Source organism: Lutra lutra, chromosome 13, assembly GCF_902655055.1.
Source record: "Lutra lutra chromosome 13, mLutLut1.2, whole genome shotgun sequence".
NCBI classification, from domain to species: Eukaryota; Metazoa; Chordata; class Mammalia; order Carnivora; family Mustelidae; genus Lutra; species Lutra lutra.
Window position 1 is genome coordinate 75,904,349 of NC_062290.1, and position 26,618 is coordinate 75,930,966.

At 49.4% G+C, this 26,618-nt stretch overlaps 1 protein-coding gene across 19 annotated transcripts in view; it reads left to right on the forward strand.

Annotated features, from left to right (window-relative positions):
- The window catches only part of ZNF618 (zinc finger protein 618), a 186,955-nt gene that overhangs the window by 82,913 nt on the left and 77,424 nt on the right, over positions 1–26,618 (forward strand). For all 19 annotated transcript variants that reach the window (XM_047700304.1, XM_047700307.1, XM_047700305.1 and 16 more), the window contains exon 2: positions 18,385–18,428. In XM_047700304.1, the coding sequence (XP_047556260.1) occupies positions 18,385–18,428 (44 nt within the window). The remainder of the gene's footprint in view (positions 1–18,384; positions 18,429–26,618) is intronic.

The following is a 26,618-nucleotide window of genomic DNA, read 5'->3' on the forward strand; positions in this document are numbered from 1 at the left end:
AAGATTTTATTTATTTGACAGAGAGAGAGAGTGAGGGAGGGAACACAAATGGGGGAGAGGAAGAGGAGAAGCAGGCTTCTTGCTGAGCAGAGAGTCCAGTGTGGGGCTCGATCCTAGGACCCTGGGATCATGACCTGAGCCGAAGGCAGACACCTAATGATTGAGCCACCCAGGTGCCCCTATCCTTTGGAATCTTGATAGGAGTTGCATCGAATCCATGGAATGCTTTTGGTAGTAAAATTGACATTTTAACATTAATTCTTCCAGTCCATGAACACAGGATGCTTTTCCATTTATTTGTGTTTTTTTGGATTTCTTTCATCAATGTCTTGTCGTTTTCAGAGTAGAGATCTTTCACTGCCTTGGTTAAATTTTTTTTTTTTTTAAAGATTTTATTTATTTGTCAGAGAGAGAGGAGAGCGAGCGAGCACAGGCAGACAGAATGGCAGGCAGAGGCAGAGGGAGAAGCAGGCTCCCTGCCAAGCAAGGAGCCCGATGTGGGACTCGATCCCAGGACGCTGGGATCATGACCTGAGCTGAAGGCAGCTGCTTAACCAACTGAGCCACCCAGGCGTCCCACCTTAGTTAAATTTATTCCTAAGTGTTTTATTGGTTTTGATGCTATTAGAAATGGGATCGATTTCTTTCTTTTTCAGAAAATTTGTTGTGAGTGTACAGAAATGATACTGGTTTTTGTGTGTTAATTTTATATCCTGCAACTTTACTGAATTCATTGATCAGAGCTAATAGTATTTTGGTTGAGTCTTCAGGATTTTCTCTATATATAATCATGTCATCTGCAAATAGAGACTCTTTTACTTCTTCCTTTCCAATTCTGATATACTTTCTTCCAGGAAATGTTTTCAAGCGCCCGTGGCCCTTGGTTTGGGCCATGCAGTGCCAGGCAGTCTGGGCTTGGGTTTGCCATCAGTTATGCGGATGGGGCGTTTTCATTAAAATTTCCATTAACTGTTTTTTTTTTCATTTTAAGCCAGTGAGCAATTTATAGATTCATTAACTTTTTACTACACTTGTGAAGCCAGGAAGAGGTGAATAAAGGAAATGAAATATTTGGTCCGCAACGTTTCACTAAGATGGTGGCCCTTAAATATGGAGGACAAAGAAAGCGAGGTTATTAGGGCTGGTCTGAAGGAGTGTTAGGAAGGGCTGGATCTTCCAGAAGGATCTGGAACTGGAATCTCCTGGCAGAGAGCACCGCCTCTTTTATCTGGCCCTCCCCAGGAGCTCATCCATCCTTTTCCTTATAACCACTGGTTATTTTTTTCACCAGTGGCTGTCCACCCTCGGATGGCACACTCCCCATGGGAGCCCACCACTTCTGGGCAACCTCTGTGGCTCTGGGCATGTTTCCTTATATTGTGATAAGTAGTCTGACTCCTTATAGCTCTCTCATTTTCTTTCCTTTTCATGGAATTAGTTGTGGCAGGATGGGTGAGTGTGTGGGCTCTGGTGCCAGAAAAGCTTGATTTCAAGTACTGGCCCAGTGGCTTTCCAGCTGGGTGATTTTTTTTTGGTCAAGCGGCTTCACCCCTCTGAGCCTGTCTCTTTATCTGTAAAATCACAACAGTATGAGGAGCTCTGGAAGGACCCAGAAAAATGGCGGCAGTGTTCTTCACTGCACAGTTACATGGTGAGGATAAAACAAGATGGTTTACTAAAGATACCTGACCTACATTCACATTTCAGACGGTGCTGTGCGGTTGGACTGCTCATCTTGAACATTCTTGCTTGGTGGATCCACTCCCCTACCCTAGCAAGTCCCTGCACTTCTCAGGACTTTCTGTTTCTCCCGTGGTAAAGTAGATGAGTAATTCCTCGTTAATTGAGGATGTTGGAGGAGTTGAGACGTATTTAACGAGACTTCTGGAGTTGCTGACCCGTAATACTGTCTCTTTGCACACAGTAGTAGTCATAGAGTTGTGGGTGCAGCTGTATACAATATAAAAAACCTCACTCTCTGGGTCTGCTCTCTGAAAAAGGCGGGAGGCTTAAGAAGACCATCCCGCAGAGTTTGTTAGAGAAAAGTCTTAGTGCTTGAACGAACTCTGCTGGTCATCTCGGGCAGCCCCCAGGTGGAGCTTGGGTATACACCCGGGTTCAGCCACCATGTCTGTCTATTCATGGGCCGTCATCCTCGACAACAGACCGTAAAAGGGGGTCTTTGCAGAGTCACACGTCTTCATTCCGGAGAAGGAGGGCATCCCAGGAAGTCACCTTTTCCCAGTACCTTCCTTTACAGATGGGCAGCACGCGTTAAACCATGATGAGTTTTCCCTCGAAAGCAGTGATGCTGGAAAGCTAATCAGGAAGGAGGAAGAATTTCTGAGCCATTCAGAGCAAGTGCTTTTTGGGAGTTGACTTATACAAAGTTACACAGGGAGTTTTGATTCTGTTCTTGTCATTTCACTTTAACGCCCAAGTATTTTGCACGGAGCTTGCCACTGTTCGCGGACACCCATTCTGATCGCCTCGTGAGTAGAGACTTTTTTACGGTGTGTATGGAGATTGTTTCCCAGTTTTTCTTATAAATAATTCAGTGGGCATCTTTATGCAAGAATCCTTTTCCTTCTTTTGTATAATATTAGAATTTGTTCCCAAAGTGGATTACTAGGTCAAAGGAAATGAGAGTTGGCAACACAGTTGTGACGGTGGCAAGTCGCAGTTAGACGAAGGGAGCAGTGGATGTGGCAGTTGAGGACACACAACTGCATTGGAGATTCTTGTAGAAAAACCCTATTTGGGAGAGTTGACATGACCCAGTGCTGCTTTCTCATCTTCTATCTTAGCTGAGGCTGGTAGCTTTAGGCCAGGTCATGAGCTGGAAGCTGGAATGTTGAGCTTTCTGTGGCTCAGCAAAAATACATATTTGGCCCCATGATTTGCAGAGCCCCACCCTGGACCCAGCGAGGGAACAGTAAGTCTGATACTCATGAAAGGGGCTTGTGGATTGTTTTCAGACACACGTGGCCTTGCCCATGTTACTTCCATCCTGGGCCTTCATTTCCTCCTTGTACATCAAGCCTTCTGGCTCGGAAGACTGTGTGCCGATGAGAAAGTACTGTAGGTGCACTGAAGGTGTTCTCCTTGATGTCAGTCAGGAAGGGAGAGTCTGGCCTAATTTTGAATAAAGTGTTGGTGGTTGTCTGGTACAGGGGAGTTTCGTGCTTTGGGTAGATGTCTGAGAATCCTACGCTATCTTTAAATATCTTCTCTTAACTGCTAAGTCATTTGACATTCTCTGATTTCTCCATTTGGATTTAAATAGGGGCTTTTTCCATATTCTGCTGCTTCGGCTGTGGGGTTTGCTAACTGCTGGTGTTCTGGTGGGTTGACGTTTTGAATTGAGTTTTATGGGGATGGAGAGGTGACCACGACAGTGAAGGCAGTGGCAGCCATTACTTCCAGCTCTGAGTCCATGCCAGGCACTGTTCTAAGTGTCTTCACATTTATTAACTCTTTTTATCACTTAATGATTTCATTATATCAATTCATTTCAGGAAAGAGAAGCAAGACGTGGAATCTTGGAAAGGGAGATGAGAGCTAGGAGGGGGAAGAAACCTGCTGTTTGTCTTGGAAGAAGTCTTGGGTTTGAATCTCAGCAGCTACTGACTTTGGGCAAAGTCCCTTCACCTCTGCTCCCTCTTCTCTGAAATGGAAATCATGACTCCTGCTTTGTAAAGAATTAAATGAAGTAATGGGTGTAAAAATCTTGCCGATTGCTAAACAAACGTGGGGCACTAATAGAGACCATGTTATTCCTGCCTTACCCCAGACTTGGGCTTCTGGGAACCTGAGCCATTTTCCCAGTGAAGGATGCCATGTAGATGGCATGTAGATGTGCTGGGTCACGCGTTGGACGCTAGGGAATCCAGAGGCATGGCCTCTACCCAAAGAAGATGTATGCTCCGGCTTGGAAGACAGGTCATAAAAAGACGACTGAGTGTTCCAGCTGGTTGATCAATATGATTTGAATGGCCCCGGCAATAAGTGCTTTAAGAAAACAGGGGAGGGAGATTGGTCCTGTGGCTGGGGGGAGGTGGGAATGGAGCCACCAGTGAAGGGAAAGGGCCCTTTCTTTGAACAGTGTAGTTTGAAACCAAGCCTTTAGCCACAGCCAGGACCAAGAGGTACGTAGGGTTGAGTTCGTAGGGTTGAGTCCTCGTGGGACAGGAACACTCTTGTCTTTCATGATATGGTTCAGAAAAGATTGCCACCAAGTTTCAGTGTGGATCTGAAGTCCGGAGTAGTGGTCCTGAAGCGGGGGAAAGTTCTGGAACCCTAGGAGCATTTTCATCTCAGTCCGCTAGCTGGCATCAGACTTCGTACCACAGAGCCTCCACTCCTGACCCCTGTGAACATAGTCTTCCAGATCTGGTCAAGAGATGCTTCTGGAGTGTCTCCTGGGTGCTTGGGTCTTCTGACTGATGGATTGGGAACAAGTAGCCTTCACATTATGAATTTGCTGTCCATTATAGATGTTGAGCAAAGGCCGGATGCAGAAGTATGCAGGAAGGCCATCCAGACATCCCACATGTTGGGAGACTGGGACCTGGTGGCCAGACGTCCATTTCTCAGACTTCCAGGGTCCCCTCAGGTCTAAGCTATGACTGCTGGCTGCTGTGGAAGAGGACACAGTTCAGGAAGTTGCAGCCCCTACAGGGAAGCTAGACTCGGGCGGGGTGGGGGGGGACCCCTGGTGAGCTGTGCAGGACACTGCCACTACGTGGTTGTGTCCTCCTGGAGTGTCCTGATCTGAGCTCTGTCCCTGTCGCTCCCCTGCTGTGCTCTGATTGACAAGGACCTGCATTTCCCGGGTGCCTTTGCCCTCTGGCCTTCTAGTAGTTGAGCCAGAAGGATGCCCAGCCAGGAGATTGGAAGGTGGGAAGAAGGGATGAACCCAGGGTGTTTGTCCCCACTCATTCTTGCCTCTCGCCGTGTTTTCTGTGTAAGCAGCCTCTGGATCCACTCCCATTAGCCCTTGCTGAACAGCCCCAGCTTCTGGTAATACTATCTCTTCCTTTTCTTCCTCTCCAGGCTCCTTGGTTGCCTTCCTGTCCCCCATTTGATCTCAGCCCATTCATCACCTGTGTCCTCAGATCCCTGTATTAAATTGCCTCTGTTTTAAGTACCTAGATTGGCCTGTTTTTTCCTGGTCCAGACCCTGTAGGGCGTTACTGCCCCCCCCCAGCCCTGCCCCAGATCAGGCCCATTAGAGCATTTGCTGGCACCCCCCTCCCCCTGCCACTGAATAGTCCCATGAGAGTCGTTGTAAAGGTCATGGCTGCCCTGATGAATTCAGGGTACCAGATTTTTTTTTTTTCCCCCTGCAGAGAAAACAGAATTGTAGAATAATTTCAAAATAATTTGGCTCTGTAGATTTCTCAGAAGAGACCCATTGGGGTGTGAGGAATTAAAACCTTTCTTTTCTTCCTGGGCCTCTCATTTTACAAGAAAATGGGTGAACTCCTTCCTGTCCCAACTACAAGAGGGACTCTTTGACTTTTAAAAAATTCATGCAGTCATTCTCCCCCTCCCCCTATTTGCCTGGGCTGTTGATCTGGTGATATATTTATAGAGATTGTGGTTGGCTGACCTGGAGTTATTTTGCAATAGGAATTTGTAAGATTTCTACTTTGAGCAAGAGTTCCAGACTTTTCTTTCTTTAAAAAGAGTAAAGTCTTTCTTAGGGCATCTACTTCGCCCTTCTGCAATTAGTCTTGTTTCACAACCAAAGTGAGTCCAGTGTTTTATGCAGGTTTTTTGTTTCTTGTGGATTTCTTTTGTCTCTGATCTTCTGTCTTCTTTTGTGTCCCTTACACTGAATTTTGAAAGGCCACAGTTTCTCTTTCAGAATGCGGTGACTGGATAGAGGGTGCTTTGGGGGCCAGGAGACCTGGGGTTCTCTTTAAAGGGAGGATATTGGGGCACCTGGGTGGCTCAGTGGATTAAGCTGCTGCCTTCGGCTCAGGTCATGATCTCAGGATCCTGGGATCGAGTCCCGCATCGGGCTCTCTGCTCAGCAGGGTGCCTGCTTCCCTCTCTCTCTCTCTCTGCCTGCCTCTCCATCTACTTGTGATCTCTCTCTGTCAAATAAATAAATAAAATCTTTAAAAAAAAATAATAAAGGGAGGATATTAGAGTAGTTCAGGGGGAGCAAGCACGCTGCCATCCCCAGCTTCACTGTGCTCACCGCAGATATCAATAATCAATCACAGCACTCTCTGGCTGAGCTCTGATGTGGCCCCAGAATCCTTCTCATCACATTGCACCGGGGGGCCACTAGTGACTGATCTTACTTGGCACTGAAAATACAACCTGTTTGCCATTCTTGGGCTAGATGAGTCCCTAGGCCCCATTAATCACCATGGTTCTCTAAGTATTGGCAGCAAGTTTTAAACCAACTGACTGACCTTTATTAAGCCCCTTCTGTATGCAACATAGGTCTGGGAGCTATGGAGCCACAGAGAAGCCCGAAGAAGGTCACCACCCTCCTGGGAATGTTGCAGTTTGACGGGAACAAAGAGGCAGAGTGTGGTGTGTTTCTAGGTGTGGTCAGGCACGCTCTTGGTGCTCCAGGAGGTTGTCTTTGTGGTCCGGGAAGTCTTTGTGGGGCAGGGCCTGGGACCCAGTGGCTCAGTAGACCACAGTCTGGGCAGTGAGACTGCATGATCAAAGACAGAAGAAACATAGGAATCAGCAAATTTCAGAACTTAGGAGGGTCCTCAGAGCCCATCAGGTCAAAATCCTCCAATTGATAGGTAGGGAAACTGAGGATCAGGAAAACAGGACTTGCCTGAATTTGAATGAAAGATAATTATATAGCTAAAGTTCAATAAATGATAATTCATTTTAATTATAACTATTTATAGAGCTTTTACTATGTACCAGGCATTGTTTTGAGAGCTTTATAAATGTTAACTGATTCACCCCTACGCAAACTTGTGCACTGCGTACTGTCATTATCCCCATTTGACAGATGAAGAAACTGAGTCCTAGGAGTAAGTGACTTCCCCAGTGGCACATGGCTCAGAAGTGGTGGAGTCCAGGCTTGAACCCCAGCCATCAAGCTCCAGATTCTCTGGGGGGAGATACTGTCCCGAGTATACCCCTCTGGAGGGATCAGAATATGTTTGGGTTTCTTTGCTTTTTAAATGTATTAATTTTATTCCCCACCATCAGGGTAACCATGCTGACCTCCTCCAGATCTGTGGCTCATGTAGCATTGTTTAGCACTAGCTGAGCATGGGATGGACTTTCTACCTTTTTATCCGCCCAGCAGTAGTGTTCCATGGGAATTTTCCCTCTCTTTTACATTGGGGGAAACTGAGGCTGAGGGGTGATGTTTCTGGAGCCCAGTTTCAGAGCTGCTTTTGGGCAGAATTTGAACCCAGGCTGCCTGACTCCAGATGGCAGAGCTGGAAGGTTTCTGAGAGACCCTCTGTCCAGCAGCCTCGCTGGGCAGGTGGGCGGACGGAGGGGGATGGGGGGAATGGGCAGAATTTGTCTGTGGCAGCTGTCAGAGGAAGGGGTTCTCCTGGAATGGGGATGTAGCTGCTCTTCCCTGTCTGGGCATGGTGGCGTCACTGTGGCCATGTCACAGGAGGCCCAGGCCCTTTACTGTGATCTCCTCAAGGAGACTTAAGGAGTAGCCTTTTTCTTTACTGCCTTACTTAAAAATACTTAAGGGGGGTGACTTTCAAACCCCATCCCCCAATTCTAGTTTCACTAATTTAGAGCTTGTAACTTTCTCTATTTATAATAGGTTTTTTCCCCCTTGTGAAGCAAAAAAGTTTTTCTCCCCCCCCCCCCGCCCCCGCCCCCAACTTCCTGCTGATCTGAAGCGAATATTTATCACATATTTAATGAGTAATCTGAGTCTTGGCTTGGTGAGGCTGTACCAGGACATGGTTTATGGCTGATCTGGTTTTAACTTGCTCCAGGCGGTTTTCCCTGGAGTTTTCTGTAAAATCATAAACCTGGAGAGAGAATTTTTGTGGAATCCAGTCACGTGACTCGCTCTTTTGTAAATTGAGAGATTAAGTGTGTGACTGTAAAGAACTGAGACGCGTTTCTTTTTTGGAAAGAAAACAAACAGAGCAGCATTCATCCACGCAGAGGAGCGTGTCCACTCTTAAAGATGGAAAAATCGCTCGCCAAGGTCACCCCGCTGGGCCTTGGCCACAGCGTAGCATAGGGTTTGAGAACATGAACTTGGAATCAGAGTGTCGGGCTTGGAGGCCTGGCCAAGCCTCTTTCCAGCTGGTCCCTGCGCTCTGCAAGCCTCTGGGACCTGGACTGCAGGACTAGGGACCATCCCTCCCACCCAGGGTGATCGAGGAGATTCACTGGGGCGGTTACCCAGTGCCTGAGCCCAGGGCTGGCATACAGGAGGCGCTCGGTAGCTGCTGGCTGCTCTGGGGTGCTGGTATTCTCTCTGTCAGAGGCCCTTCAAGCTGGGCGAACCGTAGAGGCCAGCACCATGTGTCCCTGAAGGCTCTGCCCAGGCATGTGACTGATGAGCCCATGTCATCTGCACTGCAGCCCGTGAGGTGGCACCAGCATCACTTCCATTTTACAGAGGAAGGAACCAAGGCACTGAGAGGTCAGTGCACTGAGAGGCCAAGGTCCCCCTCGCAGGTAGCAGGACTTACGCCCCACCTGACTTGTGCCACTGCTGGTGGCCTTCATGATTTATTCTTGGGGCCTAAGGGTTTTGACTGCTGGTCCAGCCTCAGCTGACCTTCCTGGGACGCTGGCATCAGCCTTTAACTGGTCTTCACGTCTTTGTCTTGCCCCCCTCCAGCAGGCCTTTCGCAGACACAATTCTGACCATGTCTCTCCTGTGCCTGAAGTTGGGTGAGAGGTGGAAGGGAACTCCTCATAGTTGCTCTGTTACTCTGTTAGAATTATTTTAATACAAAAAAAAAAAATTAAAAAAAATAACCACCCCAAACCAATAACGTTGCGGGGCCTGACCCCAGGAACAGCCTCACCATTTTGGACGCAGCCTTAGAACCCGTTGTGATCCAGTGCAGGTGGGAGAATAGAATTTATGTACATGAAACACCCAGGAGTCCTCCTGGACCCGTGGTCTCTCGGCTCCAGTCGTGCCGGCATCAGGCACCTGGGGAAGAGAGCGAGGCTTGGGGTCTGGGCGGCAAATCCTGCACAGCAGCCTGGGGGAGGGCACAGCCCCTCCTGCCTGAGGTCAGGATGCCACCCTCCTGCTCAGGGCCCTGAGTCAGGCCCTGGGTATGGAGGTAGCTTCATCTCTCACTTCTGTGTCTCCCAGGTGCCCAGAGGAGACCAGGTTGTCTGCTCACAGACCAAGATGTGTTTTTCCACAGCTCCCATTGTCTGTTTTGAAACCCGCCATTTATTGAGTGACTGCTGCATGCCGGCTCTGTTGTGGGTACTCCTCACAGGCTATCTTAGGTGATCTTGGTGCTCCCAGCAGCCCTTCATTCTAGAGCATCTCTATCCTGGAAAATGATGGTGGCCTCCATGTGGCCTCCCTGCCTCCAGCCTGTAGCCAGTGGTGGCTACAAGAGGTGCACAAGCCATCAGGACAGCCCTTGGCGCCTTGGGGTAAAGCCCCAAGTCCTGTGCCTGGTTTGCAGGTGTTCCGTAATCCCCATCTGTGGATGGTATGACAGAGATGGTCATGACCGTGGTGGTGGTGATGATGTCAGCATTAGGGTCCTGCTCCAGTCTGTACCCCAAAGAGGGAAGGTCCTGCCTGCACCTGCAGTGCCTGAGAAACTGACCGAATGGTGCTGGTTCCATCCCTAGGAAGCCTGATTTATGTCTTGACACTTGATCTCTGACAGCAGGGCCTTGGGGAGGGCAGGGGGGCATTGTAACCAAGAGGAATAAAGACACTGGTCATTTCCCTGCGTTTTCCCTTGCAGTTGGAAACTTGGCTAGTTGATGGTATGTCTGGGCCTCCTTGGCCTCTGGGCTCTGATCTGGGGTCTGATCAGAGCCTGGGCCTGTCAGTGGGCTGGTCCCTTCCTCCAGAGGAAAAGGCCTTCAGAGAAGGCTGAGGCCCTGCAGGCTTCAGGGACCCAGGCTTTGCTGCTGGGCAAGATGGTGCCCTTCTCTTTGCTCCCTGACGCCCAGCTCATAGCTTCATTTGCATCTAGACCATGCCTTCCCCTCTGCGGAGCAGGAGCTTCATGACCCCTGTTCTAGCATCCTTCCTTGGGGAAGCTCTTCCTGACCCTACAGCTTCCTTGGATCCTGTTGTCAAAGATGCTTGCGGAGTCTAGGCCTTCCTCTTGAGAGCACAGATCTCAGGTGGTAATTATAAATTGATAGCGTGAAATAATTAAGTAATCACTGCCCATCTCCCCTCCTGTTCGATTTATTTATTTATTTATTTATTTATTTATTTGACAGATCACAGGTAGGCAGAGAGGCAGGCAGAGAGAGAGGAGGAAGCAGGCTCCCCACTGAGCAGAGAGCCTGATGCGGGGCTCGATCCCAGGACCCTGGGATCATGACCCGAGCCGAAGGCAGAGGCTTTAACCCACTGAGCCACCCAGGTGCCCTCCCCTCCTGTTCTTGCTGCTGTTGTATTCCCAGTAACAGCTCCGGTGTCCAGCACCCAGTAGGCACTTAGCAGGTGGTGTTTGGGTGAATGATGAGGAACCGTTTTTGAGATGCATGGTCCCTCCATGGCCCCTCTCAGAATCACACGTCTACTGTGCAAGGTATGAAGACCCGTTGAAGTACCCACGTCTGACTCCGGGTCTTCTCCAGCAGCACCCCCTCCGCTGGGACCCCTGAGCTGTCTGCAGCTTTGAGTAACCACGTTTGGGCGGAAAGCAAATATAGAATTAAAAATGAAGCGCCACATGCTAGAGACGTATCACTGAAGGTGATCTGGGAAACAAGGTCTAATTAGGGAATTTATAATGTATTTAGTTTCCCGGGAGTGGGATCCTCTTTGTAACGTGCAAAGCTTTCGTTTGGCCTTGGCAGAATCACCCTTAATAGGTCTTTTCCAAGAACACCTGGTGAACAATGAGCAGGGGCGGCCTGTGCTCGAGCTAGGGCTAGATAGGTCTGTAGGCCAAGTTCACCTCCATTGTTCGGGACCAGGATTGACGGTGTCTTCTAGGCACCAAGGGCCAAGCTTGTAGAGGAAATGGCCATTGACTTGGGTGAGAAGATGTGTGAGCCGTGGCCAAGCCACTGACTTCTTTGTGACCTTGGGCAAGTCACTGGGCCCCTTCGGGTGGTTGGCTGATTCTTGGTCGAGGAGGGATGCGTAAGCTTCAGCGTCTCCTTCGCAGGGTTAGTGGGAGGATTTGATGTGTGTGACGATCCATGGAAGGTGCTGTCCCAGTGACTATCTTCTCATGTGCCAGAAAGATACAGGTCCTTTTTTCTTGGTGCGGAGGCCGAAGGTTTCTCAAGTCTTCCCTCACTCTTACTTGCTGTCACAGCCCAGATTGCGTTTATCAGAAGGTCCTGTTGGTTCTACCTTCCAGCATAGTCATAAGCCACTTCCTCACCCCCTTGGTCCCAACCCCTTCATCTTTGACCTGGGCCATCACTGTGACCTCCTAATTGACCTCCTCCTGCCTACTTTCACCCTTGCCCCCAGTCCATTCTCTGCAGAGTAGCCAGAAAGGATCTCTTTTATTTATTTTTTTAAAGATTTTTTATTTTCATTATTTGACAGAGATCACAGGTAGGCAGAGAGGCAGGCAGAGAGAGAGGAGGAAGCAGCCTCCCTGCTGAGCAGAGAGACCGATGCGGGGCTCTATCCCAGGACCCCGGGATCACCACCTGAGCCGAAGGCAGAGGCTTTAACCCACTGAGCCACCCAGGCGCCCCAGGATTTTTTTAAAAATGGAAGTTGAATTATGTCATTGTGCCAAAACCTTCCATTGACTTTCAAGGATACGAGCCAAAGGCCTTCAGTGGCCTCCCTTACCTCCTCCCTTCTCCTCACTCCTGAAATGCTTCCTGTTCCTGGAGCACACCAGGCACACTTGGGACTTTGCACTGGCCATTCCCTTTTCCCCCAGACACCAACTCCCTTACCTTCCATTGTTTGCCTGATAACACCTGCTCTGATCACCTGATTAAAATTGCAGCCTGTGGTTCCTCCCTTGCGCCTGCGCTATGATCCCCCTTTCCGTTCTGTCTTCCCCTCACAGAACTGATGACTTTCTGGCATAGGATATATTTTACTCGTTTATTCTACCTAATGCTGCTCTCTCCCCCAAGTTGAATGTAATCGCTTTGAGGGCAGGAATATAGCCCAACGGCCCAGAACGGTGTCTCTTGCGTAGAAGCAGCTCATTAAATACTATTGGGATGAGTGAATGACTTTCCCTGTTTTGAGTCTTGCGCCTCAGTGGGATAGAAAGTTCAAGTTCAGTTTTGGGGATCCACTGGCTGTTGGAAAGGAAAGGGGCTTGCAGATGAAGCTCCAGTTGTTTGGGCCTACTTTTCCTGTCCTCAGTGAAGAGGAGGAGACAGAGTGACCCTCTGGGCGGATTCCGAGGCTCTGGCAGGTGCATCCCACAAGTTCAGTGCCTCCTGCAGGCCTCCAGGTGAGTGCCCTTGGCCTCCCTCACTGCTGAGGCTAAGCATCTTCCTACAGGATCAGTTGTACATGTTGGTAATATAAGATGGTATTTTTATATTCAAACATACGTATGTATGACTTGCACAGGCATGGTTTGGAGTAATGTGCATTTGATCCTTGCGAAAATAGCATTCATGTGACTTAGAAAGAATAAAAGACCTGAAAGGCATTTGAGCATGCAGGGAACTTCTACTATGGGTTCACATTCACTCTTTCCTTCCGAGGTTGGAGAGAAGCCAAGAAGCAGTAAATGTTGGGGGTTTGGAACTGTCCCCCAGTGGATTTGAGGCTGTCCATCCAAAGCTGAGTACAGTAGGTTTTTCAGGGAATGTTTGTTGAATGAATAAAGGACTGATTGATTATCTAAGATCAGTTGTTCTCTTTCATCCTGGTTGCCAGTGTAGTTCATAATGCATATAAGGAACTTCGTTATCTGTGTTTCCCGAGAAAAAATAATTAAGGAGTCAACCCTGTTTGCTGAAGATTGGCCGCGTGGCGGGCCCCAAGCTGGGTGCTGGAGTCACAGCCATGTGTGGGGTGTGGTCTTTGTCCAGGAGGAGCACATGGTCTGGGGGCAAATAGGTGCTCCAGTAACTATGGTCCCCATCCCATAGAGTTGGTGAAAAGTGCTGGTGTTGGTTGGTTAAGAGTGGTGGGGGAACAGTGAACAGAGACATGTCAAATCTGGCTGGGGAGCTGGGGGAGTCACTGATGTGTTCCAAAAGGAAGCAATTTTTGCATTGCAGTGGGGGAGGGAGAAGGTAAGATCCTAAGTATACCTCCACAGAAATGTGCTTCACTCTGTCTGTCCTGGGCTTGACTGGCCAAGGCACACCATCTTGGAGATGTTCTCTTCAAGATGGTGGCCCTCCTCCATCCTCTGAGAGCTCAGGGGACCATGAGCACCCACATTCACAGGGCCACCTCAGCCTCGCTGAGCCTCCGGCTTAGTTCTCTTATCGCAGAAAGGCATTTCATTCTTTGAGATCAGGCAGCCAGGACCCAAGGAGCTGTTTTCCTCCATTGTGCAAGCATGACAAATCATTAATTTTTGATTGATTTGCTTAGAATTATGGGCGCCCCAGCATTCTTTCCGCCGCTGAACAGCTGTATAACAAATGAATATATCAGTGTGCACAAAAGATTGGCGATCTAAGAGAAGCAATTACATTGGCCACCCTCCCCCACCCTCACCCCTTCCCAGGCAGCGAAGGGAGGAAATTTTTACCAGAAATTCCTCAAGTGGCTTTAAAAAAAAAAAAAAAAAAAAAAAAAAGCCCTTTTATAATTGAATTAAATCTTTATCTCTTCATCTTTTGCAGCAGATTTCCAAACACATACCAGTTCCCCATGTGCTTGGGTTCCATCCATCCAGGAGGGATCTTTAATAATGAAATTTCGAATCGTGAATTAAAACCAAAATGAAAAAAAGAAAAAAAAAACCAGTTCTACCCCTTTTTGTGCTTTTTTTTTTTTTTTAAATTAAAAAAAAAAATTTTTTTTTGGTTGCTGCTATTGCTTTAAGATTTTGGAACCGTACCAGTGCACTAAATGTGACCTCCATAACTTTTAAATTAAGAATTTATGCTGGCTTGAAATTTATGAAATATTTCAGCATGAAAGAAAGCCTTTTTCCCTCAGGAAAATTGAGCAATAAATCACAGCACTGTGGATTTACTGCCCTAGAGCCAGCGAGAGATAGGATTTTTTTTTTTTTTTTTTTTGCTTCATTCTGGAAAAAAAAAAAAATGTAATCATATAAGACAGCTTAGCTGCTATCCTCCCACTCTCTAGAATTTTTAATTTCAGCTGTTTCTGCTTGGATTTATTTCCAATATTCCTGCTCGGCTTTTCAATTTCCTCAGTTATTAAATTTTAATTCAGTGCATTAGCATTTAAATTAAAAAAGGGTTTATTTTATCGAAATCGTTGGCCAGCCCCCATCCCGTAGCACACGAATTGCCTGTTTCTGCCATTTGCACAAAATGTGAAATGCAGCTAATGTCCTACAACTTACATTTGCACAAATTCAGAAATAAAATTTCTGGGTTTAGAATAATATTTTCTTTCCAAGAAAATCCTTAATAAGAGAATGGAAAAGAACAACTTAACATTCATTTGGGAGGGAAGAGGAGGGTCGAATGAAACCAAAAATAGCTTTGCCCGGGTCTTACAGAGAAACTGGTGGAGGAGGAATGGATGGGGCTGGCAAAGGGGGGGCCGATGCCCTTACGGGGAGCTGGGGAAGTGGATGCCTGTACCCTCCTCCTGCGTGGTAGGCTTGAGGGGGAGGGTTTCTCATGGACCCACTGTGCCACGCCCCTTTCACTTGCCATAGTGGGGATTGGTTAAGGTTGGGTCACTTCCACAGGCAGCAGGAGAGGATCTGATTTAACTCTCGTGCTTCTCGTCTAGTTTTTACCAGTGAGAACCTCGTGTCTGGGGAAAGGAAGGAGCCTGCCCCCGGTGAGACATGGACAGAACCAGGCAGAGCTGTGTCCGTAGGAGCCCATGGTCCAGTGGAAGCCACTGCCGCGTTTCCATTGCTTAAGCCGTTGCTACACATAGCTGACCTGTGCTTAGCGTAGGCTGTATCACTGTATTTGACTTTGTTTCTACCAGCCCTTTGGAAGAAGCCTCAGAGCTGTGGGGTCTGGTGGACACCCATGAGATGCCGACCTGCACCTGCAGCCCAGGATTTAGACCAGACCCTGGGACAGGCTGGGGAGAGTCCTGGGGCAGTGCAAGGTCGGCCCTGCCTCTCGCCCATCTGCGGTGCAATCAGCATAGTCCACACTAGTTACTTGTACACGCGTTACCTCGTTGGTCCCAGGAGATCGGTCATTTTGCACGCGGGAAGACCGAGGCCTTGAGCGTGCAGGTGGCTTGCCTAGAACCCCATAGATAGGAAACGGCAGGACTGTTGAGGGCTCCAGACGCAAGACTGTCTGATGCTTCACCGTGTGCTGTTTGACTTGAGTTCCAGTTGGGAATGGGGTCACGTTACACTGGGTAAAGGTGAGTTTGTGGTTTAGGTTGAATCATAGGAAGTTGCTGGGAAAATGGCCACGTCAGAGGGTCAGCTTCATTCAAGTGGTAGGGAGTTGTGAGGACACCGACAGAGCTGGTCTGGCTTCTCACTGATCCTTTCAACTGAAGGTTGATCCCTGCAACTGAAGGTTGGTGCCCTTGGCACTGTGGGCTTCCATGGGGGTGGGGAGGGCCCGAGAGGCTGTCCGTGGTCCTACGGTGGGCCTGGACTCAGCCAGGCCCATGTGCCCTGACCGACGGGAGCTGTGATGGGGACACATGCTGTTGTGGACATCTCTCACTTGAGCCTCTTGTCCGTGCACAGGCCCACCTGTATCAGTTCCCGGGATCTGCTCCGGGGGAACCAACCCGCCCCCGCCCCCCCGGGGCACATCACACCTGCCCAGGTGAGGCTCCTCCCACCAGCAGCTCCATTTCTCCTGTGGCTTCTCCTGAGTTTCTGTGCAAGGGTTTGTTTGGGCAACGGTTTGAACATTTTTAGCATTTTGTCTTTGTTTCATAAAAATCGGTGGAAAACAAAACTCAGTATTGCCACTGGTGTCAAGAAGTGAGAGCATTGCAAACATAATAAAAAGGAAACATAGGTGGCAGTGCCTAGCTATGCCAGAGACGGAGCATCTTTTCTTCTCCCCAGCCCCGTGTTCCCGGTCTGCATGCAGTCCACTCTGGGTGAAACTGGGAAGGAAGAGGACCCCCCCCCCCCAAAAAAAAAAACACACAAACACCGCGAAAATATGTGCAAAATGCTAGAAATACGTGCCCAGAGTTGAGTGGGAAAGATGAGAGATCATTTGGGATTTTAAAATTTTCTTTAAGTTCTCTGGGGCAGAATCTCCACCCCTTAACCACTTCTGCCTCTTAACGATATGAAGATTAAAACAACTTCGTCCCATTCACTTTCCATAGAAGTTTTGAGGAATGCAAGATGTCGGAAGGAGGCTGTAATTGATCCTGTTCTTTTGCTCGCAGTGAAATGATACGCAAACCATTTTCCGCTTTCTTGTTTCTGCCACTGAAATAATGCACCAGCATCCCATTAATTTTTCCCTCCCAGGCCTCACATTTCTGCCTCCTTATTTGTCCTTCATCTTTGCATTTCCATCCTGTGGGCAGTGGGGGCTGTGGGTGTACCTCATTTCCCAATTGGCTGTTCTGAATGTTGATGCGAGAGAAAATACTCCAGAGCTTAGGAAGCTGGGCCCTGGAGTGACCCAGACCTGGGCTTGTAGCTGTGGAATGTTGGACAAGTGACTTAAAATTCTTTGACTTCCTTGTGTGTGTTGGGGGACCTGTTGGGAGGGTTGAATAAGTTGCATTAAATGTGCATACACTGGCACCCCAGGGGAGGTTAGGGAGTCTGGATACCCCTGGGAGCCAGGCCAGAGGGCTGGGTATGAGGCAAGAGGGAGCCGTGGGGACTGGCAGCTCTAGCTGACTGTGGTCGCGTGGAACTAAGTGCTGCTTTTACTCGCTGAAATCTGGCCTTCTGTGGGTGAAATTCTTTTATTTCTCCATATTGACTGTTTGAATTGAAGCCTGCCATCTGGTTTTGCCAGTTTGTAACTTCTCAAAAACCTGCGTCAAAAGGTAGCTGTTGTCTCTATTTTAGATCTGCAATCCTGAAATTCACAAAACTCGAAAACAAAAAGATTTTTTATGACTGGTGAGGCGGTAGGACTTGACCTGAAGGGAGAAGAGACTAATTCTGTCTTCGTTTATCCTCCATAGGGCCTGATTGCACGGGTTTCACTGTGGAAATAACATCGTGATTGATCTGGGGTTGGTGGGGGGCTGCCCAGACCCTGCCGGGGTTGTTGCAAAATACAGAGCACATGTGCTACATTACCTTTCTAAACTTGGAAGTATTCTGAATTTGGAAACACGTGTGTGCCAGAGTTTGGAACCTGCATTATTCTGTGATTACTATTATTATAAATGCGTTAACAAAGCCAAGGAAAGTGGCTACAACTCATGCGTTCTTCCCGTGCGTTCTTTCCATGTCCATGGCCTACTTCAGCCTCTGCAGCAGAGGTCCTCCCAGCACTGGCCTGGGTAGGGAGGTCAGGAACCCCAGGTGTTTGTCATTCTGTCCTCCTGAGACTGCAGGCAGCTCCCTCCTGGCTCAGGGCCTCAGTCTCTCCATCTGACCCAGAATTGTATGATTTCTGAAATTTTCATTGGGTCAGCCACATCTCCTCATTCCCCTCCCCAATCCCGAGTGAAAGAGATTAAGAACCGGCACTCTCTTGTCTCTCCCTGCGAGTAGGGTTGGGGGACAGAATATTTTAACATAATAGGATTTTCCCCCTCTGGTTGGTAGGAATAAATCTGCGGCTACTGTTTTATTGGAAATCCCAGATGAAAATAAAAATGGTGCAATTCAATCTCAGATTTAGCTGGTTACTTACTTTTCACTGAGTCCCCAGGGCCCTGTGGTTGCTGGGTTTGTGTTGGCAATGGGTGCTCTGCTAGATTTAAAGGGCCAAGCAAATTCCGGGGGTGGGGTGAGGGGTTGGGGGTGTCCTGACTCCCTCTTACCACTAGGGGCAGATTTTCCCAGCCTGCAAGAATGGAACAGGGGGCTTGGGCCAGCTCTCCCCTCTGTCTGAAGACTGGTGTTGAGGGGGAGCTTGGTGGGGTGGCAGTGGGTACAATCTGGGCTCCCCTCCCTTGGCTGATATAGGTGTTTTGGGTTTCTTTTGCAGGCTGACGGAGCCAGTGCAGCCGGAAGGAAAAGCACTGCAAGCAGGTACACTCTCTTTCCCTTGCCTCCGGTTGTACCCCTCCCTCTCCGCATTTCCCAACCAACAGCCACCAGAGGGTCCTTGCCTTCCCTGGAAGGAGATGGGGGATCCAGACCAGCTCCCTTGGCTGGGAAGTATACATACTTCCCCAGAGGATGTGCGGTTACGGGCAGCACTTTCCAGCCCTCCTGATACCCTCGCTGAGCACCCATGATGCACCAAGGACGACTAGATCCCGGATAGGCCTTTGGGCACTCAGGCTGGCAGTAAATTAGAGGAGAAGCAGAAGAGTGGGCAGAAGGACCGGGCTCGAATCCCATCTCGGCTGCTCTGTTGTGAACTCCCGACCTGCCCGACCTATCCTGGTCTGGAACTCATTGGCCCAGCTTGGGTCCTGTGCTCCTCTCCCTGAACCAGTCACCTCACAGCACGGGAGGGGATACTCTGCTGAGCCACACTGGGGCTGTGTCCTCACCCTGGGAGCTGGCAGGAGATGGGCGGGGGGTAGCCCCTAAAGGAAAGCTGGGCTGTCGTTACCAAAGAAGGCAGGACGAGACTCTGAATAGGGCTGCACGGTGGCTGTCTGCCCCTGGTGGGTGGCATAGGCAGGTACTCGGTAAATGTGAGCACTGATTCCGCCACTGTTCGCTCAGCGAGAGCAGAGCACGAGCAGCAAGACGACCTTTACTGGGGGCATCAGAGGCAATAGGAAGGCAAAGTCAGACCAGAGAGGGCGCTCCAGGCCACGCACACGAGATCTGGAACTCTGGAATGGGCTGGGCTCTGGGATTACCTACTGGAGTTGGGATCAGAGCACAGAGGCCAGGCAGAGGAATTCGCCCTATAGCCCATGAACCCTAGTTCTTCAGAATGTTGAGAGATTATGGTGGAAAAAAGATTTGTGGCCAAGCAAGTTTGAAGGACAGTAGGTTAAACAGAGTCAACAGATTTCTTTGCAGAGGGACTTCTTAGTATTTCGTGGACTGACGTGTGTGCTGGAGGACATCCGATATGAGAATGCCGTGTTTCTCAAACTTTCTTAACCAAGGAACCCTCTTACTGAAGTTCAACTGCAGAGCAAGTATTCCTTGGAATGTGCTTTGGGAAACCACAGGGAGCCATTGCTCTTTGAGAAAGAGTAACCTGTTTGGCTGTGTGTTTTGGGAAGATCACCCAGGAACCCTTTGCAGGGTGGCTGGGGGCGCACAACATGGAGGCAGAGATGCCCGGCTGGAGGTCATCGAAACCCAACCCACCCAGCGCAGCCTGGCTCCCCCCACCTCCTCATGCATCAGTCTCCCCCTTGTTCTGTGACCTTTGGTGTATGTAACACTCTAAACCAGGGGGTTGAGCAGCTTTACCTGTGAAGGGCCAGATAGTAAATATTTTGCGCTTTGAAGGCCATAGGTGTCTGTGATGACCTCTGCACCGCCCGTGTGTGTGAAAGCACACAGATAAGACATAAATACACAATCTGGGGTTTGCCAGCCCCTGCCCTCAACTGACTATCGCCCGAGAGCCTTTGCAGCTGCTGTTCCCTTTGCCTGGAATGTTCTTTCTCTGATCATCCTTCTTGACTCCATCCTGGCCTCCGAGAAACCTTCCCTGCACCTCTCCTCGAAGGGCCTGTGGCCTGTGTCCCTCCTGGGTTCTTCATGCTCTTTCTTCATGCCACATGTTTATGTCATTTTTGCTGCCTCTCCCCTTAGGGTGTCACGTCCATGGGCAGAAACCTCTAGCAGTGCTCAGAGTTAATGGGACGGCTACCCTGAATGAGGTGGAAGAAGTGGGGGTGATGTAGGGCTGGGGTACAGTCTGGGAAGGAGGGGTGGGCTGACAGGCTGGGGCCTATGAATGCTGGCAGGGGCGCCTGGGGCGAGCAGTTGCCCAGTGCCTGTGTCTCCTGGGCCCCTGTTGCGGAGTTTTGTGTGAAGAGCAGTGCATGAGGCTGTGGTCTACGGGGGCAGTGGGAGTCTCTAGACTGGGAGCACGTGCAAGTGCTTCTTGGGTTGGAATGTCCGGACTGGATGGGCTCCCACCCTCTCACTGGACACGTGGGGAGGGATGGCCCTGCTCAGGGTCATATGTCAGGCCTCGAACCTGCCCGAGCAGGGTACTTTCTCTACTCACCAGTGCTGTGCTTGAGTGAGGGTCTAGCCAGCCTCTCCCACTGCACCCTCCGTGTTCACTGAGCCCCTGCTGCAATGGATTTAAAGCTGATTAGTCAGTCATTCAGCAGGTACTTGAGTGTCTAGAGAAGTGGACAGAGACAAACCTCCATCTGTTTCTCATGACTTTAAATGCACCTTGTTCTTAACTTTCTATTGTAGAATTTCTCCCACAGCAGGTAGGAAGACAGCAGGCAGATTCCTCCGTAGCGGTAGTAGCTGCCTGAAAGTTCTGAACTGAGTCTTACCAGGCACAGGCTGCAGTCAAAGTGAGAAGAGTGCGGGGATAGTTTAGCGATGCCTGTCCTGGTCAGAGGAGGGGGAAGATGGCACATGTGCCATCTCTTTGTCCCACCTGACACCCAGGCTTGCACACACTCAGTGATGGAGCCCTTGTGTTCTTGCCACAATGCCAGAATAGGTACCAGGAAGGGCCAGCCCAAATCTTAGGGTTGTGTGTGACTCGAGACCTAAAGAAGAAATTTCTAATAATAATGACTACCGTTAAGTCAGCACTTACATGTCAGTAAGTAAGAGCTAAGTGATTTAGTTCATTGTTAACTTATGCAGTATTTCTAACAGCCCTGTGAAGGAGGTACTCTTATTAGTCCCACTTTACAGACGAGGAAGCTGAGGCAGAGTCGTGTATGTATGGGCCTCAGGCTCCCCAGTGGGAAGTGTGTGACAGAGCCAGGATGCCTACCCAGGTCTGATTTCTCTGCTGTGTGTGCGTAACAACCGTGCCCTCCCCCTTCTTGGGATGAAGTGGTCAGTTAAGATGTTAGAAGAGTCTGTTAAGGACCCGGGGCTATGCCATGGGCCAGGGGCTTGTCAAGAAGGCAGGGACTTTGAAGGAGCGCCACAAGTGAGTTTGTATTGATTGTATAATTAGAGCTAATAGAGCGTCTTTGAGAAACCAAAACAGTGTTATTGTATTGTGACCCAGCACTCAGTCCGAAAAAGGAATTACACGTCAAGAGAACATTAACGCGGGCCTTACCTGAGGCTGGTTGTGAATTTGATCGTGGCCTGGCCAGGTGGGGTTTAGACATGTTGGTGCTCTAGCATCTTAGGCGTATTTAGTCCCCGTTTTAGATGGAGAAACACGAGGGTGAGCCTCCCTGAGGTCAGTGTGAGGCTGTGCCAACCCTGGCCGGGAATGACCTTGAAGGACCCCTGGTCCTCTTACACAGGCGTCCACCCCTGGCTGTACCACGGCCCCCTCGGCTGCTACGCCGGGCTCTGCTTTCTTCCCAGTGCCTGTCTTTTGGCCCAGAACACCTAATTTTGGTACTTCTCCAGAGGGCCTCTGGCTGAGCCCCAAAACCAACAGCATGGACTGCTAAGGAATTCATGTTAAATTGAGGGGGACCAGGAGCGGTGGTGATTCTGATCCTAAGAAACAACCAAATGTGGTTTGGTTTACTTCTCTGTAACCCAGCCTGGGTCTGTTTTACAGGACCAGTGATCCCAGCACTCGAGGTTAATGCTGACTTGGTGCGCAGGTTACAAATCACGGAGCACAACAGCAGCCAAGCCCCACTTACGCTAAGAGGCGTGGGGGCTGTGGGCCTTAACTGGGGAACATTTTAAAGGAAGTGCAGTCTTTTTATAATCAAGTAAATGTAACTACAGGCTTGTGGTAATGAAGAAATCTGCCTTTTTTGGCAGGGGGGGTCCACTGAAGGCTGTCAGAATTGATAGGGCTCTGGAGAGAATCTGGAGTAACCGTCTCATTTTGGAGATAAGGAAACCAGGGATAGAAGAGGTTAAGGGACTCATTTGGTTGTTGCGTGGACCAGTTGCCTAACTAGCAATCGGGATCTAGTATACAGATTGGGGGTGTGGTGGGGGAATTGATAAGACCAAAACCCACTGGTTCATTCTATAAATCTGACCTGGGCGCTGGAAATACAACAGTGAACAAAACAGAAATCTGGAGGGGCTCATATTCTAGCAAGAGTGGAGGAGACGTAATCAATACATAAAATGGATGGTATGTCATAAGATAAAGAATGCTGTGAAGTGGGTGGAGGGGAAGGGAGGGTGGGGGATTAGGAGAGACAGAAGGAGTTAGTGGATCACCAGAAGGGGACATTTGAACATGGGTCTGAAGGAAAGGAGGGACTGAGCAAAGCAGTCATTTGGGAGAACCATATCTAGGCAGGGGGAACAACAGGTGCAAAGGCCCTGGGGCAGGAGTGTGTACATTGTGTTGGAGCTGCAGTAAGGAGGCCGACATGACTGATAGAGCTTTGGAGGCTATCCTCAAGACCTTGATCTTTACCCTGCATGAGATAGGGGGATCCCCTGGGGATTTTGAGCAGAGGTGGGCATGGTACGATTTGGTTTTAAAAGGATCATACCAGTTGCCAGGAGGTGAATAAACTCTGCAAGGGGCAAGATTGAAGAGGTGTTGCCAAGGGTTCAGGACAAGCAGGACCTTAGAAGTTTGGCTTGGCAGTGAGTTTTCGAAAGGCTGTATCTCCTCAGGTCTGAGGAATCTGATTCAGCAAAGCATTGTGTCCATCCAAAAAATGCATGCTTCTCCATGGCTGGTCTCCCAGATTTCTCCCTTGCCTTCTCTCTAGCCTCACTAAAGGCCAAATAGCTTATTAGCCCTGTGTTGAGGAGCCCAGACTGCCTAGGTTCAGGTCCTGGGGCTCCCCACTGCCTGGTTGTATGACGTTGGCCTACTTACCCGACCTCAGTGTCCTCATCTGTAAAATGGGTATGATACTAGACCTTCCCTCATAATGTTGTCAGTGAGGATTAAGTATAGTAATAGTAATATGCATTTGTTTAGCAAAGTGCCTGGCCCGTAGTAGGTGTTCAAAAAAATGCTTATTTTTATCATCACCAGGCTGGATCCCCTTCCTAGGAGGAGGTAGAAGTGGGATGGCGATTGCATTCTTCTTGAGTCTGGACACTGTAGAAAAGACTGGAGTCAGGGACAAGGGTCGGGGTGGAGGGCTGACCACAATCTGGACACTGTAGAAAGGACTGGAGTCAGGGACGAGGGTCGGGGTGGAGGGCTGACCACAATCTGGACACTGTAGAAAGGACTGGAGTCAGGGACGAGGGTCGGGGTGGAGGGCTGACCACAATCGAGTTCCTGTGTCATGCAGGATCACGCACAGATCCCCTTGGGCCCCACAATGGCCCTCTGAAGTTGTGATGCTCCTATCCCTCCTCCCCAGAGGGAATCAAGCAATAGGCTTGTTCAGGGTCACGGGCGTAGTAAAATAGCTTTGGGCCTAGCCAAGTCTTGTCCTTGAAGCTAAGATTTTTCACGGGTGGACTCTTAATCTGATCACCACGTGTGTGCAGCTACAGAATTATTTTTTTAAAGAACATCTTCTTGTTTAGAATTTTAGTTTTCAGCAGTAAAATAAAAGTAGCCCTAAACAAATTAATTTGATTTGCACAAAAGCCGGCAGTAGCAGTAGGCCCGCTGGTAGTCAGTGACCAATACGGTAGCAGCAGAATGAGTTACTTAGGAATTCTGGGTATATTCTAGCCAGGGCACATCTTTATCTTGACTCTAGGTTTATGGTGCTGTTATTGGAGCTCGGATGTGATTTCCAGAAATGTGTATTCTCAGCTTATCGAACTTTGGGGCAAAGTTGGGCCGCAAAGATTCTCAATCGCAGGCTGACTCTGGGGTTCCTATACTCATCCCTTGGGGGGCCAGTGCTTTTTTGGTGGGCAGAGTTTCCTTTTTGCTTGATCTATTACTGTTAGACCTAGACTCTGCAGATAGGGTGGATTCTTGAAAATTCAGGCACATCCTTAGGTTTGCCCTGCGGAGACAGCCGCAGAAATGCAAACTGATGTACATCAAAACTGGTGAATCATTTTTGCCCAATAGCACTGTGGCTCTCAAGCTTGGGGCGGTCCAGCGGAGGGAGGTGACCGGTCCCTAGGAAACCTCCATTCAGTGCGCACTCCTAGCAGGAGTCTCCCTTCTGTGTTCTTTGAGCAGATTCAGAATGTTGTTGGGCCCTTGTTCTTAACCGCTCAGGGGCGTCTGGAAGTCTTGGCTTCTTGTCCTGAGGAAGCACAGCGTTGATGATGGTAACGAGGGTGACCAGGCCTGGCTGCTTCTGGAGGCCATTGATGCCAGAGGCCCTTCATCTGAGAAAACAACTCGGGAAATTTCCACAGCTTCCCCCTCTGTCTGGCTCCACACCTGAAAGAGATCCTTCTCCCCTGGATTATGCTTTCTCCAGCTTTGCACGCAAAGCCTGGTGCTTCAGAACGTCCGTAGGCTCCAGACCTACCTTCCTGATCACTCCCTCTTGCCCATCCTGCGGTGAACTTAGCTGCAGCGTGTGTTCTCATCCCCCTCCTGTCACTGCTGGTGTAGGGGGGTGGCCATGCCTCCCATGCCTTCTGTTTTCAGGGGACCCTAAAATTGCCCCTCTGAGTTCATTTATGAGTACTCCATCCGTGGCCTGAGAGCAGATTTTTTTTTTTTTTTTTTTTTTTTAAAGATTTTATTTATTTGTCAGAGAGAGGGAGAGAGAGCAAGCACAGGCAGACAGAATGGCAGGCAGAGGCAGAGGGAGAAGCAGGCTCCCTGATGAGCAAGGAGCCCGATGTGGGACTCGATCCCAGGACGCTGGGACCATGACCTGAGCCGAAGGCAGCCGCCCAACCAACTGAGCCACCCAGGCGTCCCGAGAGCAGATGTTTTTGATAGTTTGACCAGACTTTCTACATTTTTGTCCGGAAAATGCTTGGTAAGGACGGGAGAAAAGAACTTAACACTGACAGAGCCCCTCTGTGTGTGTGGGGCCAGGCTGGCTGCCTTCCTTATGTGCATCTCTGCCCTCGAATCTCTTAAGCGGCCCTGAGCGATTCATGTTAACTTCACGGGCTTATGTGCGAGGAGAGGGGGGTGTAGGTGGGTTAGGAAGCTTGGCAGAGCCCAGCCCCCAGTACCTCAGGAAGACCTGGACCAGGTCAGGGACATTTTGGCAGGCCAGCAGCTGGGGAGCTCCGGGCCTCCGTTGTCAGCGTGGGCAGGATGGTGGGAGCGCAGTGGTCTTCTCGGGAAGTTCTTTATCTTGCATTCCAAGGAGACAGTGATCAGAGGTGCCGGGCGTCAGAGAGGGGACTGGAGGGGATAGTAGCAAAGCCACAACCTCGGTGGGAAATCGCATTGGTGGCAGAGGGAGAATCTTTCTTCATCATCCAGCATGAGGACCAGCTCGGGGGCTGCCTCAGTCTCCCCTGGTGGACTTGGCTGCCTCTGGGATCTGCATGGGAGCCTGTGGCTGCCCCAGAGGATCTATGCAGGACGACGGGCAGGAACCCCTCGGGGGCCTCCCCTTCCCCACCTTCCCTGGTGAGGGAGTTCTGTCCCAGTGAGAAAACGGGGGTCTGCAGCTTTGCCACCGTGGGGTGAGGGGTACCCCTCAACGGGGTGAGTGTTGAAAGGACCGTGCGCCTTGCTCATGGGTCCAGACTGCCCCACTACTACCCGCCTTTCCAGCAAAGGTGGCATGTTCCTTAAAATGCTCTTAATGGTAATTCTTTCTAACAGTCCGGGCCAGCCTTCCTTGTGCCTTGATTCTTGTAAGAGAAGTTTCCAGCTTTACCTGGAGGGCCCTGTCCTACTACATGTTGGAGTTCGTGACTTGACAGCATCGCTCAAGACTCCTGCCTTTTCTCTTTTCGGTTTAAATTAACCAGGGAATTCACTCTTAATATTTAAATCTTCACGCTGCCTTTCTGAACTAGTATTACCCAGCGTCGTGGCTGACTGACAATATACACTAAAGAAAATTAAGTGCCTGGGAATTATCTCAAACTAATGATATATTTATGCATTGTAGGTTATTTTGAATTTCTAGACTGTTAAGAGTTGTTTAATAGGTTAATAGTTTTAATCTATTAATCTCATCTTTTCTCCTTGACTATTTATTAAAATATATCAGGGATACATGATGGAAGTGCAGATGGAAGTGCAGATAATTCTGAGGGTTAGGAAGGCATGGGTGATGGTGTGAAGATTTGAAA